The sequence below is a fragment of the Equus przewalskii genome, chromosome 7 (genome assembly GCF_037783145.1).
Source record: "Equus przewalskii isolate Varuska chromosome 7, EquPr2, whole genome shotgun sequence".
NCBI lineage: Eukaryota > Metazoa > Chordata > Mammalia > Perissodactyla > Equidae > Equus > Equus przewalskii.
In genome coordinates, this window is record NC_091837.1 from 1147192 (window position 1) to 1172172 (window position 24981).

The 24981-nt window shown below is 56.0% G+C and overlaps 3 protein-coding genes across 3 annotated transcripts; 2 read left to right on the top strand and 1 right to left on the bottom strand.

Annotated features, from left to right (window-relative positions):
* The first annotated feature begins 2825 nt into the window (after window positions 1-2825).
* On the top strand, window positions 2826-10566 carry GSC2 (goosecoid homeobox 2). The gene is made up of 4 exons (XM_070626762.1): window positions 2826-4215; window positions 4756-6635; window positions 6735-6988; window positions 7572-10566. Exons 2-4 carry the CDS (start codon window positions 6380-6382, stop codon window positions 7674-7676), a joined length of 615 nt encoding a protein of 204 aa, XP_070482863.1. The 5' UTR covers window positions 2826-4215; window positions 4756-6379; the 3' UTR covers window positions 7677-10566.
* Window positions 10567-10817: 251 nt separating this feature from the next.
* On the top strand, window positions 10818-20924 carry ESS2 (ess-2 splicing factor homolog). Its single transcript, XM_070628156.1, has 10 exons — window positions 10818-11102; window positions 12072-12240; window positions 12325-12426; window positions 14396-14565; window positions 14677-14794; window positions 15098-15231; window positions 16136-16238; window positions 17424-17533; window positions 19788-19903; window positions 20371-20924. Exons 1-10 carry the CDS (start codon window positions 10968-10970, stop codon window positions 20648-20650), a joined length of 1437 nt encoding a protein of 478 aa, XP_070484257.1. The 5' UTR covers window positions 10818-10967; the 3' UTR covers window positions 20651-20924.
* A 1810-nt stretch (window positions 20925-22734) lies between these two features.
* On the bottom strand, window positions 22735-24241 carry TSSK2 (testis specific serine kinase 2). The gene has a single exon (XM_008542933.2). The coding sequence runs from the start codon at window positions 24027-24029 to the stop codon at window positions 22941-22943; it is 1089 nt and encodes a 362-aa protein (XP_008541155.2). The 5' UTR covers window positions 24030-24241; the 3' UTR covers window positions 22735-22940.
* Between the last annotated feature and the right edge of the window lie 740 nt (window positions 24242-24981).

Below are 24981 nucleotides of genomic sequence, written 5' to 3' on the forward strand. Positions count from 1 at the left end.
AGAGCACATGAACTTAACCACTCGGCCACAGGGCCGGCCCCAGAAAAATATCTTTTATATATGCCAATATAGTTAACATTTCTGATGCTCTCCTTTCTTCATGGAGATCTCAGTTTCTGTCTCATATCATTTCCCTTCAGGCTAAAAACTTTGTCTAGTATTTCTTGAATTGCAGGTCTGCTAGTAACAAATGACCTGAGATTTTGTTTGCTTAAACACATATTTACTTTACCCTCATTCTTGAAGGATATTTTTTGCTGGACGTAGAATTCTGGGTGTATGGATTTTTTCCCCCAGCACGTTAAAGATACTATTCCACTGTCTACTGTTTTCAGTCATTTCTATGAGAAATCAGCTAACATTTTTATCCTTCCCCTGTATGTGCTGTGCCATATTTCTCTGACTATTTATCATATGTATTCTTTCTCTTTGGTTTTCAGATGTTTGACTAAGATGTGCCTAGTGGTGGCTTTCTTTGTTTTCACCCTGTATGGGGGTATGCTGACTTTAGTGAATCTGCAAATGTCTGTCTTTCATTACATTTGAAAAAGTTTAGACCATTATTTCTTCAAATACTTTTTCCTCCCTGTGGTCAGCAGAATAACGACCCCTCAGAGGTGTCTACACCCTAATCCCCAGAACCTGTGGATATGCTGTGAGTATGTGAATATGTGAATATGTGAATATGTAAGTATGTGAGTATGTGAGTATGTGAATATGTGAGTATGTGAGTATGTGAATATGTGAGTATGTGAATATGTGAATATGTGAGTATGTGAATATGTATGTGAATATGTGAATATGCTGTGAATATGCTGTGAATATGCGAATATGCGAATATGTGAGTATGTGAATATGTGAATATGTGAGTATGTGAATATGTGAGTATGTGAAGATGTGAATATGCTGTGAATATGCAAATATGTGAATATGTGAATATGTGAGTATGTGAATATGTATGTGAATATGTGAACATGCTGTGAATATGTGAGTATGTGAATATGTGAGTATGTGAATATGCTGTGAATATGTGAGTATGTGAGTATGTGAATATGTGAATATGCTGTGAATATGCAAATATGTTAATATGTGAATATGTGAGTATGTGAATATGTGAATATGCTGTGAATATGCAAATATGTGAATATGTGAGTATGTGAATATGTATGTGAATATGTGAACATGCTGTGAATATATGAGTATGTGAATATGTGAATATGTGAATATGCTGTGAATATGTGAATATGCTGTGAATATGTGAGTATGTGAGTATGTGAATATGTGAATATGTGGATATGTGAATATGTGAATATGTGAATATGTTACGTGGCAAAAGAGACTTTGCAAACGTGATTAAGTTTAGGACCTGGAGATAGGGAGGTTATCCCAGAGTATTCCTGCAGATCCAGTGGAGTCGCAAGGGTCTTTATAAGTGGAAGAGAGGGCAGAAGTGGTCAGTGACGGAACTGTGAGAAGGAATTGACCCACCATTGCTGTCTTTGAAGATGGAGGAATGGGCTATGAGCCAAGGTAGCCTCTAGAAGCTGAAAAAGGCAAGGGGACAGATTTTCCTTCAGAAAGAAACACAGCCCTGCTGGCACCTTGATTTTAGCCCAGTGAGACCTGTGTCAGACTTTTAACCTACAGAAATGTAATGTAATAAATTTGTATTGTTTTAAGCCACCAGATTTGTAGCAATTTATTACAGCAGTGATAGAAAACCAATACATACCCCCATTCTCTCTCTGCTTCTTCTGGGATTCCTGTGGCACATATGATAGATGTTATGGTCTATCTCAGGGTCCCTCAGGTCCCTGAGACTCTGTTCATTTATTCAATCAATCATTTTTCTCTCTCTTGTCGAGGAAGGATCTAGCAACACGAGGGGAAACATTTATAGCAGGGATTCCCCTAACCCTTCTGAAAAGGGACCTATGTCTATTTACTCAGGTAATTGTATGCTGGAGAAAGGGAAAACCCAGATCATTTTAGAGCTGTTGGACACAGGCTCCATGTTAATATTGACACCTGGGACCCAAAGTGCCATCATAGCCTCCTGTTAGAGTAGGGTATAGAGAAGTCAGGCAGTAAGTGGAAGACTGGCCTGATACCATCTCATGGTGGGTCCATGGGATCCTGACCTATCCACTGGTTATTTCTCAAGGTTTTGAGTGTGTAGTTGGAATAGACATATTTAGCATTTGGCAGAACATCCACAATGGTTTCTGACCTTTCGAGTAAGATCTATTTTGTGAGAGCTCCTGAACTGCCCAACCCTTCACAAAGACTGAAAAAACAATGCTGCCTCCTAGGAAGAACAGCAGAGGTGAATGTCTTGGTTAAAGACTTAAAGGATGCAGGATGCTTGTCTCTAGCAAATGTCAATTTAATTCATTAGTCTGGCTCCTGCAAAAACTAGATGGGTCATACGGCATCCCTTTGTGATAAAACTCTCATGAAACTTGAACTCAACCTGATAAAGGACATCCATGAAAAACCCGCAGCTAAGATCATACTCAGTGATGAAGAATGAATCCTTTCCCTCTAAGATCAGGAGCAACACAAGAACGCCCACTCCCACTGCTTTTGCTTGACATTGTATTGGAGTTTCTAGCCAGGGCAATTAGGCAAGAAAAGGAGCAGAATGTATGCAAATTGTAAAAAAATAAAGATCTCTGTTTACAAATGACATGATGTCACATATAGAAAATCCTGTAGAATCCACAAAAAGCTATTAGAATTAATAAATTAAGCAGATTGCAAGATACAAGGTCAATGTACAAAAATCAATTTATTTCTATACACTTGCAGTGAACAATCTGAAAATGAAATTAAGAAAACCATTCTGTTTACAATAGCATCAAAAAGAACGAAGTATCTAGCAATAAATTTAACCAGAGGTGAAAAACTGATAGTCTGAAAACTACAAAACATTATTGAAAGAAATTAAAGAAGATATAAATAAATGGAGGACATCCCATGTTCATGGATTGGAAGAGTTAATGTTAAGATGGCAATACTCCCCAAATTATCTACAGATTCAATGCAATCTCTATCAAAATTCCAGCTAGCCTCTTTGCAGAAACTGATAAGCTGATCCTAAAATTCACATGAAAACTCCAGGGAACCAGAACAGCCAAACCAAAAGTTCGGAAAAGAACAAAGCTGGAGGGCTCTCACCTCTCTATATCAAAACTGACAGACGAGCTACAGTAGTCAAGACGGTCTAGTACTTGTACAAGGATAGATCAGTGAGGCAGAATTCAGAATCCAGGAATAAGTCCTCACATTTATAGTTAATTGATTTTCACCAGGGGTGCAAAAACAATTCAGTGGAGGAAAGAATACTCTTTCCAGCAAATGTTGCCAAGACAACTAGATATCCACATGCAAAAGAAAGAAGCTGGCCCCTTACCTCACACCATATGCAAATGATCAAGGAAAGAGCTAAAACCATAAAGTTTATAGTTTATAAAACATCAAGGTAAATTTTTATGACCGTGTATTTGGCAGCGGTTTCTTAGACATGACACCAAAAGCATAAGAAACCAAAGAAAAAAAATAGATACATTAGACTTATTCAAAAATTTAAAATTTTGTGTTCAAAGGACACCATCAATAAAGTGAAAAACAACCCATAAAATGGGAAGAGTATTTGCAAATTATATATCTGGTAAAGGCATATATTCTGAATGTATAAAGAACTCTCACAACCCAGTAGTAAAAAGGTAAGTTTCTAGGATGTCCGGGCCTCCAGTGGTCCTATGCTGATGTTCCATGCTGGAACCTCCCCTCAAAGTAAAGGATGAGTCACTGTGCCCTGCACCACCTGCCACTGAAAAAGAGCACCGTGCAGGGACGCTTCTTTGGGTTTTGGAGGCAGCATGTTCTGCACTTGTGAATGCGGCCATGAGCCATTTTGGGGGTGATACAGAGCATGCCAGCTTTGAGTCAAGCCCAGAGCAGGAAAGGGGTCAGCAGCAGGTCTAGGTTTTGGCACAAGCAGCCCTGTGCCTGGCCCTGTGACCTGCCAGAGCCTGTGTAAAATGCTACAAAACAGAAAGATTTCACCTGGAGACTCTGGTAGGTTCCAGTGGGAGAGCGGCTGCTGGTGCCTTGATGCAGCAAGGTGGCTGAGTTTGAAGAGCAAGCATCCCAAGATGAGAGAGAGAGAAGCTGCACCTCCCAGCTGTGTGACCTGGCCTCAGAAATCAGGTAGTGTCTCTTCTGCTGCATTCTATGGGTCAGAAGAGAGTCCCTAAGCCAGCCCACGTTTAAGGAGAAGGGAATTCGATTCTACCTATTGAAGGGAAGAGTGTTAAAGAATTTGCTGCCATGTTTGAAAAGCACCACGGTGGGCCGCTTACCAAGGTGGGCTGGTGAAGAGATGGGTATACGCAGAGGTGGATGGGGGAGAGATGGTGCATTTAGAGATAGAGAGGTGTGTGGGTGACTCATTTATTAAGGTGTGGAAAATTAGGCAAGGGACAGATTTTGAGATCTTGAGTCTGTTCCGGGCATGGTGACTGGGAAATGTTTACTGGTGATGGAAATGGAGACCTGGAGCGTGTACTCGGAAGATGCTAGCCTGGAGCGGAGGGAGAGATCAGGCCGGAGGTATCAACTGGGGAGTCGTTATCACAGAGATGGTACCTGAAGCTTCAAGGCTGGAGGAAGTCACCAGGGGTGAGAATGAGGGCTGTGAGGAGGCGGGCTCAGCCTTCCTGACCACTGACCCTGTCGCCCCCATCCTAGTGGAACTCTGACTTTGATGGGAAGTGGACCCCCATTCGCCTCTCTGACCTAATGGTGAGCATACGGTTCTTGGAGGGAGGTCGGCTGGTAGAGGTTTCCATGGTCATCCAAAGGGACATGTGGGAAGAGATGGGAGGTCTGCAGCCATGGCAGCTATCCTGCAACCATGAGGCAGGGCCACTCGCAGAGGTGGTGGCTCCCTCACTGAGCCTCCAGATTAACAAGTCCTGGGCACCCTATATTGGGACTCTTGTGGCTGTAGTTGAGTCAGCAAGTTCTGTCACTTGAAGTCCAAAGTGTCTTCACGGATACCAGAGTGGAGTCAGAAAAGGAACCTGAGGAAGGGCTGGTGAGGTGAGAGGAGGGTGGGAATGTGTGTTGCCCTGGATCTGCACCCACCTTCCATGGAGCCCCGGTGTGCTAACATCTCACACATCCTAACTGGCTGAGCCCTGAGAGCGCCTGCAGTGAGGGCCCTCTTGTTATGCCCGTTTATAGATTGGGAAAACCAGGCACAGGGAAGTGAAGAAACCTATGGAAGGTCCCACAGCCAGGAAGTGACAGATGGGATATAAAAGCCAGGCGGCTGTTGATCTGTCCTGCAAGCTGACCATATCTTTTCAGAGGTCCAGGGAAGAGGGCTGCAAGCAGAAGTCCTAGACGGCCGTCCAATGCTGCTTAACTGAAGATGGAACGGTCTTAACTATATTTGTCAAAGAGCAGGTCACCAGCAACGTTGGGTGGAATGACCTGGGGATGGCGCGGACAGAGCGGGACTGGCCTGGGCTGAAAAGTGAGGAGGTGGAGTCAGCTCTGAGCCCGGCCGGCCGTGAAGAAGGTGGGGCAGGAGTGTTCAATGTTTTGGGGGGATTCTGGGACATATAGGAAAGTAGGATGAGGGGCGGCTCCAGAGCACTGAGGGGCCTTGGATGACTCCGGAAGGTTCCCTGACCCAGGAGAGAAGGCGGAGGATGAGGGGCACGGGGCAGCTGGGTTGCGAGTTTGGTGGTGACCGGAAGTAGCTTCGTGCCCGCGCCCTTATCTCCTCCAGGAAGTTGAGGACCAGGCTCTTAAGGGGTGGGATTACAAGGTTGCCGAAGGCGTTGGGCCCCATTTGAGGTTGAAGCCCAGGAGTCTGGGGGCCAGGAGACTGCGAAGTTTGCGTGGGTTTCTCCAGACTTGCTCCTCTGCCTCGGTAGGGCCCCAAAGAGGACGAGGAGTCAGCCCTGACCCCGGTGGCTACCGGAGGAGAGGACCCAGGGGCCTGCCAGGGTCGGGGCGTCCTCGAGAAGGCTCCCCAAAGGCAGGGCGAGGATCGCCGGGTCCGGCGGGCAGTGGGCAGCGGTCCTCTGCCGCGTCCCCTGCCCGCGCGTTCTGCTAGCCCTGGCCAGACAGAAGGACGGACGCGGGGCACAGGTCTTCCTGCGGGCCCCCTCCCCGCGGCCCGCCCGGCCCCCACGCGCCGATGCAGAGCGAGATCGCCGCCGCCGCAATTGGGGATTAGCGCGCTCGTGGCGGGAGCGGCGGGATTAGCCCGCGTGGACTCGGCGCTCGGCCCGGGGATTACGGCGCGCGTCCCCCGACGTATATATTCCCGCGGCGGCGGCGGCGGGGCCGGGCCGGCATGGCAGCGGCGGGGGGTGCGGCGAGCCGAAGGGGCCCCGGGCAGCCCTGCCCCTTCTCCATCGAGCACATCCTCTCCAGCCTGCCGGAGCGCAGCCCCCCGGCCCGGGCCGCCCGCCCGCCGCAGCCCGCCGGCCGCCAGAGCCCTGCGGAGTCCGGCGAGCGCGAGGCGCCCGAGGCCGCGCCCTGCGCCTGCTGCTGCTGCTGCGGCCCCCGCGCGGCGCCCCGCGGGCCCTCGGAGGCAGCGGCCGGGCTGGGTGAGTGGGCGCGGGCGCGGGCGCAGGGGTCCTCGGGCGCGGCGCGGTGGTGCGGTGCGCGTTCTCCGTCCCGCGCCTCACCGCGCCCTCGCCCCGCAGGCGCGCGGCTGCCGTGGCCGCTGAGGCTGGGGCCCGCGGCGCCCTTGCCCTTGGCCGCGCCGACCGGAGGCTCGGGGGCGCTGCCCGGCGCGGGCGGCCCGGGCCCGCAGCGGCGCACGCGGCGCCACCGCACCATTTTCAGCGAGGAGCAGCTGCAGGCGCTGGAGGCGCTCTTCGTGCAGAACCAGTACCCCGACGTGGGCACGCGCGAGCGCCTGGCTGGCCGCATCCGCCTGCGCGAGGAGCGCGTGGAGGTGAGTGCCCGGCTGGCTGGACGGCGAGGGGGGCCGGAGGGCTCGCTGCCTTCCTCCTCCTTTTCCAAAGAAGGCCCTGGCGCGGGGGTCCCGTCACGGCAGAGGGAGGGCGCGCAGGGCTAATTCCCGGCCGAGGGGCGGGCGGGGCCAGGCACGTGCGGGAAAGTGTCGCTGGAACTGGAGGGGAGGTAAGGCTAGTTTTCTTCTCCTTTGTTTTAGACTTTTTTTCTCTTGATGGTAAATGAGGCGCACGTTCATGTTCCAGAGTTTGGGAAGCTCGGAAGAGCACAGCGCTGCAGGAGGGGCGCCCTGGGCGCCACCTGGCGGAGGTGGGAGCGGGGTGGGAAGGGATGCAAAGGGTGGCTGGTCCGGTCGGAAAAGGGGTTTCGATTCCGCGGCCCGGCCACCGTCCCTATCTGCTGCTGCTAAGAGACGGTGGCGCGCGGCCGCTGCCTGGTGCCCTCCCCGCAGCCCTCATCCGCCCACACCCCGTCCGGAAGCCCCCTGACCGGTCCACCTATGGGAGCCCGGTGGGACGCGCGGGTCCTGGAGCTGGACCTGAGTAGTCCCTCCTTCTGCTCAGGTCTGGTTCAAGAACCGCCGGGCCAAGTGGCGACACCAGAAGCGCGCGTCAGCGTCCGCGAGGCTCCTGCCCGGACCCAAGAAACCCCCCAAGGAGAGCTGTTGATGGCTCTGGGAGCTCCTCCTGAGCTTGGCCGCGTCCTTTGGGGCCGGCTCAGAGAGTGGACAGACCAACTCGAAAAGGAGCTGAGAGAGGACACCAGCCTCTTGCCGTCTGCACAGCTTCCTGCATCCGGGAGCTAAGGCTCAACGCAGGAGCCCCTGTGCAGGAAAACAGATGTCTGTGTGTGTGTCCGTGCCCCGCCTGCCCCGCTAAAGGAGGGGAATCTGAGCATCTCCGTGCGTTCTCTTCCCAAATGGCTAGCGGGCAGGAGGACCCGGGAGATCCCCTGGGGGCTGGGGGGGCGGGGCACACAGCAGGTCAGTTTCCTCCTCCCGCCAACGGCACCCCACGGACGGCGCTAACCCCGTCCCAGGACAGGACTCCCCCTTGTCAACACAGGATATCCAGAATCCCCTTCTTCCTGCTAGGGCGTGCTGGCTTCCGTCGTCTGCTCAGCGTGGACTTGGCCTCCTTGACGTGGCCTACAGCCCTCCCGCAGCAGGGAAGGGTGTCTGCATGCTGAGGTGGCTGCCACCTTGCAGGTCCTGGGCAGGGCCTCAGTGTCCAGACCTGTGGAATAAGAAAGTTGGGTGAGGTCGTCTCCAGAAGCCCCCTCCCCGCTCCTTAGTCCTGTGAGCCTTGTGCGGGTGCGCAGAAACAAGCACTGCAGACACCAGGAAGGCAGTCGAGAGTCAAGGCCCCCCCGGGCTCCACCGCCACGTGCGCGGCCACGTCCGCTGGGACCTGCTGCTCTTCCCCTTTCCTGGGCGTGCTGGGCTGCCTTGTTTTGGGAGTACAGCCCAGTAAATCCTCAGTCCCTGTGCCAGGGTGCCCTCCAGCAGAGCAGACTGCCCCACACCATAGCCGGCCGCTGGGAGCCTGCACTAGCCTCTAGGTGCTGCTGGCCTGCTTCGCAGTTGGGCACCTTGGCCTCCTCCCTCTGGGGGATTTCCCAGCTCTGGTGTCTGCCTCTCTCACAGCAGTCAGTCCCTGCCATCCTGTGGGTCAAGAGGAGGTCTGATTGGGGAGACCTTCCCACTGCCTTGGAAAATGTCGGCTCTCCCCTCCATCATTCTGGCCCCAGGGTGAAGGACAGTGTGAAAACAGGGCTTCAGTTCCCCAAGTAGGCATACAGTGGGCCCAAGGCACCTAACACCCGCCTCATCTGGCTTAGGGACCTTGTTCTGCTTCCTCACAAGTCCTGGAGGGAATGGGGGGTATCTAGCAGGAGACACAGTCCATCCATAAAAGATGCAGGAGCCAGGGCTGCAGCTCTGGGACCCTCCAAGGCTGGCCAGTTCAGATAACACTGAGTGGGTCTGGTGTCCCCAGCCAGGGCTGCCCTAACAATGCCCAGTGCCTCCAGGACAGCACCCCTCCCCTCACTCCCCAGGATGCACACTGTTGGCTGTCACAAGGCTTTTCTCCTTGACTCTTGGCCTCATCCTTGGAGACTGCACAGTCAGCTTGCAGAGGCCCCCACAGGCTGTGACGCCCTCACCTTGCTAGGGTCCAAGGCCTGCACCCTCCTGTGCTGAGTGGCTGTCTGTCATTGTGTGGGAAAGCCATGATCAGAGCTACACCTTCACGGGACCAGTGACTATGCTGCGCTCCTGATTTTTCTCCTTCCTTTCTAGCTCTTCCATGGTGGGCTCAACACAACAGCTGGCCATTAACGTAGGTGTCCTTGAGGCTGAGTCCCTCCCATCTCAAATTCTCCCTGGTTTCTCTCTTCCACCTTCAGCCTCTCATTCCCACGTCTCTGCCACCTTTACGTCTCCAGCCAGGCCTCTCCCCTGAGCTAGATGTTAATGTCCAACTGTCCCTTTGACTACTGCACCTGGAAGCCCACAGCAAGCTCTTCCCCTGCGCATACTAGGTGCATGAGCCAGAGGGCTGGCACTCACCCCGAGCCCTCTGCTCCTCACCCACTGTGCCTAGGCCAACAGCAAGTTGATTTTACTTCCAAAACCAATCTCAGAATCTATTTTCTCTCAAGCTTCAACTGCGCAGCCTGATGAAAACTGCCATCATCTCTCACCTTGACCGCCAGCGGCCTCTAGTCTTGTCCACCTGCACCCACTCTGGTTTCTCTTTAATTCATTCTCCATGAAAGCCAGGGTGCAAGTTTGAACCTGCCTCTCCCCTGCATATGACACTCCAGGGCTTCCCATTGCTCCTAGAATAAAAAGAGAACTCCTCACCATGACCCACGAGGCCCGGCACAGCCTGGTCCTGCCCCTCTCGTGTCATCTTGCACCTAACTGCTCCTTGTACTGTGTGCATACCCAAAGGTTGTCTCCCTCCTACTGCTGGGCCTTTGCTCATGCTCTTCCCTCTCCACCTGATCAATGCCAGCTCATCTTTTGGATCTGCAACCACTTCCTGCCTGGGGCCACTTCTCCTGACTGCCCCCTCGGTAAGATTGCCGAGGTACAAGCTCTTTTCTTGCTCCAGTGGCTGCGGTTTTGCAGTTGTCTGTGGGATGACCTAACTAGTGTCTGTCTAACCCATTTGGCTGTCAGTGCTGCAAGGGCAGGAACCGTCACCATGGAGGCCCCTGTGAGCCACGGAACGACTGCCTATTGTACTAAATCATTCCAGGGCAAATCTTTCTTCTCTGACGAAATTCACAACCTCCTTTTGGGAAGAAATGATCACTCCTGAAGAATGCTTAGGCAACCTACTGGTCCACTTCAGTGAGAATTAGCCCTCTTCTGGAAAGCCCACTCTGGAATCCAGGGACTTAATAATTTTTGACCAGACATTTCTTTATTGAGCCATCGTATTTTTCTTTTTTCTTTTGTTAAATAAATATTGAGAAAGAATTATGTTAGGATTCTTTTCTTGCATAAAGTTTAAATAAAAGCTTTGAAACTCGTATATAACCAAATTTCCTGAAGAGTGTGTTTTTCTTAATAACGTAGAAGCACATGCAGTGATTATTTGCGAGAAACTGGAATTCCGAGGCCTTTCAATTCCTCAGTGCAGGAATTTTTCACGATTAGCTTGAACGACACGCCCCTTAGCCACCCCCCACCCCCCACCACCACCACAGCGCCCCCTCGTGCTCACAAGCCCGGATACGCAAGACTAGAGCGGGGGGGGGGGGGAAGACTACAACTCCCATAAAGCTCAAGGCTCATAGTGACGTTAGTACGGAGCGCGAGCCGGCCTTTTAAACGCGCTCTCCCATTGGCCAACTGTTGGAAGCGCCTGCGCAGCTGAATGGGTCCCGCCCTCCTCCCGACCCTGTGACGCGCTTGCGCCGGCCGAGAGGGTCCTGGGATAGGGATGGAGACGCCCAGTGCTTCAGCCCGGGATGTGTTGCTCCCGGTCGCGTCCGGGTCCCGGCGGAAGCGCGCGGCCGGGGAGGCCAGGGCTGCGACGAGCAAGCAGCGGGTCCTGGACGAGGAAGAGTACATCGAGGTAAGACCTCGGTGCAGAAGCCGGTGACTTCTGGGTCCCTCCTCCGCCTCGCACTCTGTTAGGGTCGGGGTCCTCCCGTCCCCTTCTGGAGGCAGAGCGGCCCAAGTCCCTGCCCTTGGGCTGTGGACAGTCCCCAGAGCCAAATAAGCAGAGTGCGGAGGAGGTGCCCTTGATGGGGGAAGCACCGCAGTGTTGTCGGGGAAGAGAGGGGGCGGCTCTGTTTGTATGTGGTGCGGTTCAGGGAAATAAGGCGCGAGGTTGACAGGCTGGGAAGATGGTGGCAGAGAAGATTTTCTAGAGAGTAGTAATAGCAAGTGCAAAGGCTGGGCCTGGAAACAGGCTGCGATGGTGGCGGCATCATTTAGTGAGTGCGCCTCACTCGCAGTGGGTAGGTGTTAATCCTACCGCCCACATGCTGAAGCCGAGGAGCTGGCCCAGGAACTGGAGGAAGTCAGTTTGGTTTTGGACTGGTTATGTTTGGGAAGCCTCTAGGGTATGCAAGCAGCGGGCAGCCGGATGCACAGATGTGCAGCTCAGGAGCAATGTTTGGCTGGAGGGGCAGACTTGGGAATCTCAACCGGTTGGGGGGGTGGTGTGAGTGGCTGAAATCACCTGGGAAAAGAGTTCAGGTTGGAGGTAGATCATAGGTGGAATGAAGGTGGTAACACCCACATTGGTCCAGCTAGCGTGGAGGTGGAGTTGGCAAAAGAAAATGAGAATGACCATTTAGTGATGGGAGAGAGAAGGGTTGCATGGAAATCAGAGGAGTGTTTAGTAATGTTAGATGTTGCAGCAAGGCCACATGAGATGTTCGTCCTCTTTAGAATGGGCCCCTAAGCTCTGGGGATCACCTGGCCAGGCAGAAGTTGGGGGTCAGCAAGGACCTTAGCATGTACATCAGTAGAGTGAGAGGTGGGGGGCGGGCGCCCAGGTAGCAGCTCTAACTTTTATCCTGATCTCTCCTGGCAGGGCCTACAGGCGGTCATCCAGAGGGACTTCTTTCCCGATGTGGAGAAGCTGCAGGCACAGAAGGAGTACTTGGAGGCTGAGGAGAATGGAGACCTGGAACGGATGCGCCAGATTGCCATCAAGTTTGGCTCTGATCTGGGCAAGATGTCCCGAGAGCCCCCACCGCCCTGTAAGAGGACTCCTGTGGGTGGCAGAGAGAGGAATTCCTGCTGAGCTCAGGCCCATTACATCACCACACCCTCTCTTCCCTCAGATGTGACTCCAGCCACGTTTGAAACCCCTGAGGTGCACACAGGCGCTGGAGTGGTGGGCACTAAGCCCCGAGGCCGGGGCCGAGGCCTGGAGGATGGTGACGGTGAGTGAGCACCCTCTGGGACACACAGTTGGGACTGCCTGGGAATCTCATTCTGTAAGGCTCTGGGGGGGTCCATAGGCAGGTCACGTCTTGTCCCTGACAGGTCTCCTTGCCTAAATGGCAACCTGGGGGGTCAAAGAGCTCTGGTCTAGGAAGCAGAAGACCTGGGTCCAGCTCCCAAACTTCGGGCAATCCTCTGAGCCTCCAGCCCTCCTCTGTGGAATGGAAATCTCACCACTTCTCTCACTGGCCTGCTCACTGTGTGCAACCCTCCACCCAGTGGGCTCCATGGGCCTGGGAGGGCTCCTTTCCTCACTGTCTCCTTAAGATGCTTCAGGGCCTGTGCACTTGCGTCTTCTGAGTGGGTCACTCCCCTGGATAACTGCATGGCTTCCTCCTTCTCCTCCTTCAATTCTCTGCTTGGGGGTGGCCCGTGCAGAGAACCCCTTCCTGACCTTCCAGTGTAAAGTCACATCGCCCTGATCGCCCTGGTGCTTTGTGCCTTCCCGCCTGGTTTAGTTTTCTCAGGACATGGCATTTAGAAAGGCATTTCGTTTTTTCATTGTCTCTCCCCGCCACGAGAACAGGTTCTGTGTCTTGCTTCCATCTGTATGCTTTGCATCTAGAACCCCGTGTGGTGTGTTATGGAACTTCCAGAAATACGTGCGTGGAACAAATGAACGAGTTGTCTGCTTCCATGTGTTTGCTGGGGTGCGTGATCCATCCTAACTTTACGAGGGCGTCTCTCTAGGAAGGAGCGTTCTGAGCCCTGTTGAACCCAGGCGTACCGCGTGCTCCTGGCCTTCCACACGGGCATCACTGTTCCCGTCGGTAGTAGGACGTCAGTGCCCATACAGATGGACAAGACGCGTTCTCTACTAGATCCTAGTCTGTGATGTGCTGTACTAACACAGATGGCCTGTGTGCTCACACAGACATGGTGTTTTTTGTTTTAAAACCTAGCTGTTTCTGCCAATAACACGGTCCATCACGTTGGGTCCTTGGAGCCTGATTCTCCATGGCAATATGACGCAGGCTTCACAGGCAATATGCAGGTTGTTTTCCTTCAAATTCCCCGTACTTGTCAGTAAGTACAGGATCCTTTCAGCAACCTAAGTGGTAGGTACCATCGTCATTCACAGGCTCAGGCGAGGAAACCGAGGCTTCGGAAGGCTGTAACTTCTGCAGGTCTCAGAGCTGGTGGTGGTGGTGGAATGGGGTTTGAGTCCTCATCTTTTTGACCCCGGCTCTTGAACTTTTAGCTGACGTGCCTTGTGCACAGCCTAGTCGGTAGTAGATGGTTAAGACTGTCACTAGGGTGGAAGAAAAGGCTCTCCTCCCCATGGCCCCACTGAAGTCTGTACCGCCGTGTGCAGTGTGATAGCAGCACCTCAGTGGGGGTGCCTTCAGTGGTGGTGCGGGGGCTAGGGGGGCGGCCGGGCTGTGGCCCCATGCCTGTGAGGCTCTATCCTGAGCGCCAGATCATACAGGCTCCCTGCCGTCAGGGTCCACTAGGAGGTCAAGAGGCTTAGGTGATAGCCCCCCACCTGTAGCACAGGTTCCAGGAAGGGAGGAGCAGGCAGGGGAAGGAGGTCCTGGGATGGAGGGGAGCCCGGGGCTGTGGAGGCCGGGCCTACACGACTGGCACCATTTTGCCAAGGGAGACACACAGTGATGTCCTGCTCTTTGTCTAACACCTGGATAGACCCCTTCCAGTGCAACAGATTGCACACTTGGCATCCAGCAGATGAGGAGAGCCCCTGAGGGCTCCCTGGGCAGTTGGGGTGGGATGATTCCACTCCCAGGTAGGGAGATGTCTGGCAGCGTGCCCTCTCAGGGACAGACGTGGGGTCGGGGGGAGGGTTCCAGCCCTACTTGTGGGGTACTGCGGTTCCCAGGACTGACTGACTGCAAAGTGGTGTTTGTGTCGTTTGTGGTTCTGTGTCACCCACCCTGCACCCCTGAGCAGGAGAGGCTGGTGAGGAGGAAGAGAAGGAGCCCCTGCCCAGCCTGGATGTCTTCCTGAGCCGGTACACAAGCGAGGACAACGCCTCCTTCCAGGAGATCATGGAGGTGGCCAAGGAGAAGAGTCGGGCACGCCACGCCTGGCTCTACCAGGCCGAGGAGGAGTTTGAGAAGGTTGCTCTGGTTGCGGGGGCGTAGGCGCCCTCTGTTGGGGTGGGGGAGTCCCAGGGCCAGGGCACAGTGCCTGGGGCTTCTCTGACCCTCACTTTTACCCCTGTGATGCAGAGGCAGAAAGATAATCTTGCACTCCCGTCAGCAGAGCACCAAGCCATCGGGAGCGGCCAGGCTGGCGTGGAGACCTGGAAGTACAAGGCCAAGAACTCCCTCATGTACTACCCAGAGGGTGAGCAGGCGGCATTGTCAGACTGTGTGTTTGGACCTGGCCTTCAGGCTGGTGTGTCTGTGCCTCCTTGCATCCTGGGCCTTGGAGGGGTCCTAGTCTGTCACAGGGCAGGTGTGTGAAGTTGGCAAGAGAGTGAGGCCCTCCCCAGCGTCGTTAAGGTTCTGCCATGTGGAGACTGAACTGGGCTCTGTGCTTCTGGTCAGCGGGGAGTGACTTGGCCTGTCCCTCAGGCCCTGAGCATGGGGCTGAGTGGGGCTGACTGACCCCTTTGACACCTGCTGCCATCTCTTCTCCATCTGCCAGGCGTCCCTGATGAAGAGCAGCTGTTTAAGAAGCCCCGGCAGGTGGTGCATAAGAATACTCGCTTCCTCAGGGACCCCTTCAGCCAGGCCCTGAGCAGGTCCCAGCTGCAGCAGGCTGCTGCCCTCAATGCCCAGGTGAGTGACGGGGGCCACAGGGGGCCGGCTGTGGGTAGGCACAGCCTCCCTGATCTTGGCTGCTCCTTTTTAAATTAGGACCATTCTTGGGCTTGGTGGAGCTCAGCACTGCAGGACTGTTTGGGGCCCCTGTGTGGCAAGGTCCTGAATCTTTTCTCAGTCCGTCTGAGTGTTCACTGGGGCGCTGTTTTGATCAGACACATTCTGTGGGTCCAGATCTGTGCCAGCTCCCTTGGTGGGCAAGGGCATGAGAGAAGAGAGTTTGCTGAGAGTCTGAATAGTCTGGCCAGCCCCACACTCATGCACCAGGCAGCGCTGGGGGGGCAGACAGTGGGGTGGGCAGTCTGTGGTGGGGAGGCTGGGGAGCCAGCAAGTGCCAGAAGGGAGCCTGGCCCAGAGGGTAGGTGGGGCTTGGCATGGCAGAGAGCAGAGATCTCTGAGCCCGGGAGCAAGATAATGGGGGCTGTGCATCTGTGCCTCCTGTGGTCACGGAACCGAAGCCTGGGAGGCCGGAGGTGGGAAGACGGTTTGGATGCTCTCATAGGTGCCCTGTGGGAGCGATGGCAGAGCACGGGCACCATAGTCGATGTGGCCCCTGCGGGGGCTAGAAGCCAGTAGCCCTGAAAGTAGCCAATGTGGGTGTGGCCTGAGGCCAAGGGCCCGGCCCTGCCCTGCGTGGAAGGAGGGGGAGCTCCCCTTGCTTGGACGTCACTTTGTCAGGTCTTCCAGGTCTCTGTGGGGGCCAGGGGCCTCCTCTCTTTCCTCAAGGGGGCTACTAGCCCCAGGGCCCCACTCTGCCCGAGGAGGGGAGTGTTCCCAGTGTGTTCCTGTGCACCTGCCTGTCAGCCAGCTGGGGAGAGTGGGCTCAGGAGGCCTCTGACACCAGCCTCTCTGCTTGTTCCAGCACAAACAGGGCAAGGTGGGCCCCGACGGCAAGGAGCTGATCCCCCAGGAGTCCCCCCGAGTGGGCGGATTTGGATTTGTTGCCACCCCTTCTCCTGCCCCTGGTGAGACATGTGCCCACTGGCAAGCTGGCCTGCCAACGGGACTGCCTGGGGGTGGTAGGCCCTGGGTCTGCCCCACACCTCATGTGACTCAGGGCCCAGTGTCCCATCTGTGCAAGGACAGGGCTGGACTCAGGCAGTCCCAACCTGAGATGTGTGGGGCCCCACCCATTTAGCTAGGCAGTCTCCATGCTTCACTCTAAGCTCAGCCCGACAGACTGGGTGTGCTGGGGGCTGGGGGTGTTGGCTCTGCTGGACGTACTGGCTCTGGCGGGCCTGCAGAGTGGTGTAGAAGGTGGGTGGGCCTGATTGGCAGTGAGGGCAGTGTAATCCAGTGGGCTGCCAGGCAGTGGCTTCTTGTTCTGGACACATGCACGAAGCCAAGCCACAGTCTGCAGGAAGTTGGGTACACCTGTGGCCTTGGAGTGGCGAGGGGGGCTGGCCCATATTGCGTGGGCAAGATGGGCCTGAGGGGCACTGCAGGCCGTGTGCCCCTCCCTTAGGCCACTTGCCTCCTGCCACTGGCCTGGCTTGGGCTCAGTGTCCCCATTAGTCCTGGGGTAACATGTCCTAGTTCTGGGTCTCACGTCAGCAGGTGTGCGGGGCTTATAAGCCTAAATCCAGAGAGCACTGTAGGGTGGGGGCTCAGGAGGCACGGAAGCCTTGAGGACAGTGTTATGGTGCAATGGTGTTTGTCTTTCCTCCCACACGTTGGCTTCTGCACCCTGGGGTGCTGGTTGCTGTGTGCAGGCCAGGGCATGTGGAGGTACCACAGATTTGCCCAGGGTCTTTGGAGGTTTGGGAGCTCTGGAAATCCCCGAGTGTCTTCTCCCTTGGGGTGGGGTGTCACCAGTGACCTCTAGGAGGCTCCCCTTGCCCTGTGCTAAGATGCGGGCCTAGCTGACCCAGTCCAGCTTCTCTGGGGGAGCCTACCTCCCCCAGGATAAGCCCCATGGCTGTAGGGGTCTGGGCCTGCCCTGGGCCCACAGTGGCCTTGGCGTTTACTTCTCACAGGGCAGAGGTGCCGGGGTTCTGGAGTCCTGGGGAAGGAGAGAGGGTCAGCTGCCAGCCTTGCTGTTTGTTAGTTGGGGCATGCACAGGGGGAATGGCTGTGGCAGGAGGGAGGACCTGGGTGGTGCCCCAACCTGGTCACCTAGCCTGAGGTGGCTGTCGGCTCTCCATCCACAGGTGTGAACGAGTCCCCACTGATGACCTGGGGGGAGGTCGAGAACACACCCTTAAGAGTCGAAGGATCAGAAACCCCCTACGTAGACAGGACGCCGGGACCAGCCTTCAAGGTGGGTTGTGGTGAGGAGAGCCTGAGTGGGACCCCAAGAGGACGCATGGCCTTCTGAGTACCTGTAGCTCGATGCACAGAGATATGTCCAGTTGCCATCAGTTAAAGCAGAGCCGACTGGTGGGCCGGGCCGCATCCTAGGCTGCACCCTTTTGTGGACACTGTGCTTCTAAGAATGGGACAAGGGCAATGGGGGCAGGTGTGGGTGAATGAGTGGGTGTGTCAAGGATGGGACCAAGGCACCAAGGCAGGGGGCGGCTGTGGCCTTCTGAGCCTGCAGGCCCGAAGGATGGGGCTGTTCAAAGATGAGGGGCAGTCTCAGAGGTGGACCAGGACTTCCAACTACACTGCAGCCCTGAGGGTCAGGAAGGGTCCCAGAACCTCAGTGTTCTGTGGGACGTGGTTTGTGTCCTCAGAAGGGCTGTGTGCTTGCAGAGAGAGCCCTCTTGCAGAGATCTGGGGGCCCAGGATGGCATGGGCAAGTGGGCAGACAGGTAGGGCCCTGGAGAGGTGTGGGGAAAGCAAGGTGCTCAGGTCTGCACCAGTTTGTTGGGGGAACTGAGTGACTGGCATAATTTGGGAGGGGAAGGAAGAGAGGTCCCCCAAAATTGGGAGCTTGCAGTCCTGTTGTCCAGGTGCTGGGCTGCTGCCTGTGTTGGCTGTGGAGTGTGGGGAGATCGAGGGAGGCAGAGGCTGGTGGTGTCGCAGAGATAAAGGGTGCGGGATTACATCATCTGCTTTGAAAGCCCCGAGTCAGGCATGGAGTCTGGAATTAGCATAGAAGATCTGTGTGGGAGCTGGGTCAGAGGCCATTTTGAACTAGTCCTTCAAACACTGGCAGCAGTGAGTTTGAAATGCAATGGAAAAAGAGACATCACTCACTGTAGCATCAGAAATGTAGAGTAACTAGGAAAACCTAGCTTTTGTAAAGAAAGCGCAAACTTAGGGAAGGAGACCACTGCCACTGGCCGTGCGTGAAGACGTGGGCCCCAGGGTGGCGCTGCTCACCCTGCCTGAGTAGGTCAGAGGCTGACGTGTCCGGACAGAGTGGACGTGGAGTCTTTTGGTACCTTGGTTCTAAAATTTGTCTGGGATGCGAGGATAACCAAGAAAAACTTGCTAGAGGAATAATGGGGCAGCACGTGTGCTGTCATAGTGAAGCACCCCAGGAGGCTGTAGGTGTGTCAGCTCGTGCCACTGACCTGGGAACCACAGTCAATAGGAAAGGGGAGATTCCAAAAGAAGCCGTAGTCTGAGGCAGAATTGAGGCTGTGTTAGAGGTGACCAGTTCAAGCGGTGCTGAGTAGCAGTTTTGGAAATAAAGTAGACCAGGTCCTTAATACGCATAGCAAAGTGAATTCTAGAAAGTTGGAAAGGCTGAATTTGAAGACAGTGAATGTAAGACAATTAGGAGAAAATAACAGTCACTGTTTAATCTGATCTCAAGGCGGGAAGGACCCAAAAGCAAAGGGAGGCGCCACAGAGGAGGTGGTGGCTAGGTTACACTACCTGAAAATGACAGGCGTCAGCACAGCGGGAAATGCACACGTAGATAAAAGTAAGAGCAAATAGCTGAAATTTGGATGGCATAGTTTAGTATGATCTGCACAGATAAAGCTCTCGTGAGTTAAAAATGCAAACCAAAACACCAAGATAAGCATCTCAATAGAAAAACATCTTGAGGGGCCGGCCCCGTGGCCGAGTGGTTAAGTTCGCGCGCTCCGCTGCGGCGGCCCCAGTGTTTCACCTGTTCAAATCCTGGCCGTGGACATCACCGGTCATCAGGCCACACTGAGGTGGTGTCCCACATGCCACAACTACAAGGACCCACAACTAAGAATATATAACTATGTACCAGGGGGCTTTGGGGAGAAAAAGGAACAAATAAAATCTTTAAAAAAAAAAATCTTGACAAGTTCTCAGAAGAACTCCAGAAGGTTGATGAAGGCAGAAGGCTGTTCACTGTGGCCATCAGAGGGAAGCAGATTAAAACAAGACCTTCTTTTCGTAGAAGATTGTCAGGTTCCTGACTCGGCAGTGCTGGCCTTGAGAGGAACGCGAGGACAGACGGGAGAGCTGGGCCCTTGGCAGGTGGACAGCTCAGGCGGGCTGGTTGGGGGCTTTCAGGGGGCTTTTAGGGGAGGCAGCCAGTGAGTTGTTGGGATTGTATGGGCCACAGGAAGAGGCAGGCACTCCCAGCAGCAAGGGCCTGCCTGGCTCATGGCAGGGGCACCCACATACCTACTGCCTTCTAGATCTTGGAGCCAGGCCGCAGGGAGCGGCTAGGGCTGAAGATGGCCAACGAGGCTGCTGCCAAGAACCGGGCCAAGAAGCAGGAGGCCTTGCGGAGAGTGACAGAGAACCTGGCCAGGTGAGGGGCGCCTGACCTGCGTGGGGGTCTCTCCCTGCTCTTGCTCGGCACCACCCCCATGCAGTGTGGACGCGTGGTCTGCGGGGCAGGCCAAGGGGTTCTGTGCTGGTCCTGTGGCAGCTCCGCTGACCCGGAGCATGACCTCGCGTAAACCAGGACACAGGGCTCTGCTCTGTCTTTTTTCAACCTCCTCCCTGGCATGTCCCCAAGAGGCCCGTTGTCCCACTGTGAGCTCCTCTCAGCCCTGTGGACGCAGGTGTTATCATTCCCCTCGGAGAAAATTGGGTCTAGTCCCACAGCCAAGGGCAGCACCACCACTTAACCTCAAGTTTGGCCTCACTGCTGTGTGCCAGGCTGTCCAATGTCCTGAGCCCAGAATGACCACAGGTCTCCTGTCCCTCTTCCTGCCACCAGTGGTGCTCAGTCCGGCCTAATCCTGCCTCTCTTGCTCACTCCTTCCACCCCAGCCTCACGCCCAAAGGCCTGAGCCCGGCCATGTCCCCAGCTCTGCAGCGCCTCGTGAGCAGGACGGCCAGCAAGTACACAGACCGGGCCCTGCGGGCCAGTTACACACCATCCCCAGCACGCCCAACCCACCTCAAGACCCCTGCCGGCGGGCCCCAAACCCCCACAAGCACACCGGCTCCTGGCTCTGCCACACGCACCCCCCTCAGCCAGGACCCAGCCTCCATCACAGACAACCTGCTGCAGCTCCCTGCCCGGCGCAAAGCCTCAGACTTCTTCTAGGGCCAAGCCTGGGCTGGGCCCATGGAAGCTTTGTGGAGCCTGCAGGGCAGCTGTCCACCCAGCAGAGGACTCCAGCCTTCTGGGGACCCAGGCCCAGGCCAAAAGCAGCAACTATCCGAGGAACTACAGAAGAAGAGTGCCGTGCCACAGCCGGGCTGGCACAGGACTCGCTGCCTTCTTGGGGTGCCTCCCAGGGCTTTGCCGATACTGTTTTCTGTGGAACCCCTGCCTGTTTCTGTTTCACCGTCATTAAAGAACACCTCTTGCTCTCTGACGGGCTGCCTCTCCATCCTGCTGCTGGCACAGCCCTTGGGCTGCCCTGGGGCCTGCATCATGGTCTCAGGACTGCAGGCCTCCTGGGGAGGAAGCTGCTGGATGGCCTGACCCTTGGAGGGCCAGGGTGTCTGGCCTTTCCCACCACCTCCTGCAGTTCTTTCTGTGGCACCCCGGGCTTGGAACTTGCCTTCTGAGCTGAGCTCACAGCTTGGTTCCGCCCAGGCCACCCAAGTTCTTTCTGCTCCTCTGAGAGTAGGACAGAGCCTTGGAAGTTGTACCCGCCGGGCTCAGCTGGGGCTCTGGGCCCAGGTCTGCAGCCTTCCCAGGCAGATTGGCATGTGTGGTTTGCTGGTGACAGGGCTGTGTGGGTCCTACATATGAGGTCACACCCCTGCATGAGGTACCTTCTCGGTGGCCTCACCATCACCTGCACCTGCTCCCAGCTCAGGTGGGGCAGGGCTCTCTCCACCTGCTCTTCTCTCTCCCAGTACTCCAGGCCCTGCCTGGCACATGCCGCAGTGTCACCAGCCTCACTTCACTGTCACTCCCACCAGCAGGAGCCCCAGATGACTGTACCCTGGGCCATGGTGTCAAAAGCAGTGGGGCTAAGAGTGCCCGGTGCACCATGGCTCAGCACTTGCCTGAGGGCCTGAGGGTATTGGTGCCTGAGCCCCAAGAGGCCCAGGGCCAGCTGCTTCACATGGAGGTGGGGCCCTGCACTAGGGGCGCAGCTGGCCCCAAGACCATGGCCTGGCTCCCAGACGTGTCCCTTTAGGCTTCAGATGGGGTCAGGTTGTGCCCAGGGTGCTCAGCAAGGCACAGCTGGAATCAGCTGAGACCAGAGTCCTTGCTCTGAGCATGCCCAGCCCTGTGCCAAGCCTTGCACCAGGCCAGCTTCTTGGGTCCTTCTGTGTCAGTCCTCTTGCTCCCTCCATGAGGACCATGTTCTCTGGAGGCTGGCGCAAGGCCTGCCACCTTCTGGGCGCCCACTAACCTGTGCTCCTCGATAGTAGTTCCTGCGAGTGCCCAGGGGTTGAGCCCTGGCTGTGCCCTGTGTCCACCATGGTGGCTGGAGGTGGGCTCAGCGGGTGAGCATGGGCCCAGGGCTGGGACTGCCCAGGGCTCAGGAAAGTGCAGCTTTTGGTGCTTTTCTCCCGTTGGGAAGGGTGGGCTTGAGCCCAGGGGAGCCCCCAGGAAGTGGGGAGGCAGAGGACTGAGTGGGTGTGAGTGAGATGCAGAGGAGGATGCTGTCCAGGCAGGGCCACCCAGGGCCAGGTGCTGACTACATAAGCTCTTGGCTGATGTGCAGAGTAGGCCCTGGGGAATGGCTGGAGACAGAACTGAGGGCTGCTATGTGGGCAAATGGGAAGGGGTGGGGAGGGTGAGCTGAAAGGTCTCAGCTGGGGCTGCCCTTGGGGTCTGGAAGGGACACTCAAGTGGCCAAGGTCACCAGTCTCAACCCCCAGAATGGAGAGAGAGGAGGATACTGAGAAAAAGGGGATGTCTGAGGGAGTGGGATGGGGTCAGGGTGGGCTGCACCGCCCCTGAGGTGGGGAGACGTGTGCACCTGGCCAGCCCTGGGCACTCTGGGCATGGGGCAGGTCCAAGGGAGACCCGTGGGGGGCCCGGCAGTGGTGGCGGCTGCAGTCCTCTCCTTGCCTGCAGGGCCTCACCATGAGTCTCCCTGAGCCTGAGCACCGGTCCCTGCAGAGACCTGCAGAGTCCCTGCGCTAGAGACCCCCGCGCCGCAGGGAAGGTGATTGGCTGAGTCCCAGAGAAAAAGACTCCTCACGGGGTGCTCTCGATGCTTGTATACACTTTGTGGTTTATTTGATGGTCAGCAATTAACGTCTTTGCTACTAAGTGGAAGAAAGCTAATAGAACGTAATCAAAATAGTGGTTTAATTGACCGATTTTACTTGTTCTTGCACCTGTGGCTTCTTCAGCTCCTACCTGCCTACCTAGTTTATGTGGGCGCTCACCGTGCTCCACGCCCCCCGGGCCCTCAGCACAACTAGGTGCTCGCTTTCCCCGCCTCGGCTCCGGAGACGTGATGGTCTTTTGCCCTGGAGGTCTCGGCCGGCCTGTCCTCCATCCTGTCCTCATTCTCGGGCAGCACCAGTAGCCGGTGCTGGGTTTTGGCCCCCAGCATGTGGTCGGGCCGATGGTCTGGCCGGTGCTCAGGCCTCGAGCCTGGCCGGGTGTCCAGTTTGCAGTCGGCCCGGTACTTGCCCTCCCCCTCCCTCTTGATGGAGGCAGAAGACATGGCTTTGGGCTTGGGGGGCTGCAGCCACGAGTGGCTGAGGATCTCATCAATGTGCAGCCGCCGGTTGACATCTGGCTGCAAGATGCGGTAGATGAGGTCCTTGCACTCGCCTGTCAGGTTCTTAGAGCGTGGGAAGTCCACGCGGTGCTCCTTCTGGATGCGCAGCATCTTCTTGATGTCGGAGTCGTCATAGGGCATGGAGCCGCACACCATGATGTAGAGGATGACGCCCAGGCTCCAGATGTCGTACACCTTGGGCTGGTAGGGAATGCCCTGTAGTACCTCGGGGGCCGCGTACGCTGCCGACCCACAGAAGGTCTTGCTGAGGATGACGCGGCCGCTGCCGTCCCGCAGGCAGCGCTTGGAGAAGCCAAAGTCCGACAGCTTGATGTTGAAGTCCTTGTCCAGGAGAAGGTTCTCACACTTGAGGTCTCGGTGGACAATGTCCAGGTCATGGCAGTACTTGACGGCCAAGGAGAGCTGGCGGAACATCTTGCGTGCCACGTCCTCATGCAGGGCTCCCCGGCACTTGATGAACTCGAGGAGGTCGCCCTGGACCCCGAGCTCCATGACAATGTAGATGCGCCCATCTGATGTCTCGAAGATCTCGTAGGTCTTGATGATGGAGCGGTGGTTGACGGTTGCCAGGATGTCCATCTCCCGAGGAAGGAATCTCTCCACAAAGTCGGTGGGTGTTTTTTTGCGGTCGAGGATCTTGACCGCCACGTTGAACTTGAGGCGCTCCGAGTAGGCAGATTTGACTTTTGCGTAGGAGCCCTTGCCAAGGTTGATGCCAACGATGTAACCCTTCTTCCTTAGGACCGCGGCATCATCCATGGTGCCAGGAGCGGCCAGCGCTGCTGCCTTCTACATCCCCTCCCGACGTGGGCCAGCCGGCATTGTCCTCATTTACACTGTGGGGGCCGTCTGGCCGGGCTGGGCCTGGACTTGGAGGGGTGGAACGCTCAGCATTGTCTCCACGTGACTTCAGCATGTGAAGTCATAAAGCCAGGCTGCCGTGAGTGGGGACTGGGCCTGGGGGGAACAGGGCCCCTGGAACCCTAGAAGCCAAGCCGGCTTCGCAGGAGCGCCCACTCCACACCCACTGGAAGGAAGCTGTCACCCAGGACTGTGGTAACCCTTCCTGTTCCTCCTTGCTGTGGCTCCCCAGTCAGGAGTCAGGCCCAAGAGAGATGCTGCCTAGGTCCAGCCAGAGTGCCAGCCCCAAGCCCATTTCCCTCTCCTGGCCACAGGGACTGACCCTGCATTGGTTCTTGTCCCACTAGGGCCAATTTCCTGCAACGTCTTTGGGGTCTTAAGAAAACCCCTTCGAGGGCTTGTGTCCTTGGAACCAGTGGTGCCTGAGAGGGACTGCACGGGTGTGGCCAGGCCGGCAGTGGTTCCAAGCCTGGTGGACAAGGGCAGCTCTTATTTGGGGTGGAGAGTGGGTGGATGACCACTGCTGCTGCTGCTGCCATGGGAGCAGGGCATGCTGGGGTGGGAGGGCAGGCAGGGCTTGGGTGCCGCGAGTGCCCAGCCGGGTGGCCCAGAGCACTAGCCTGGCAGACGTGTTTTGAGAGCTGGGCCTGGCCTGGGAGGACGGGCTGGGCTTCAGTCTGGTAGAGGAGCTGGTGGAGCACCCAGGCAGGGAAGAGCCTGGGAGAGGAGAGGGCTTGTATGGAGAATGGCTGAGTCCCACAGTCAGGAAGAGGGAGGTGGAAGAGAAGCTCCGTGGGGGCTCTTTCCTGAGTGAGGAGCGGCCATTGCAGGGGCAAAAGGAGCCACGCCC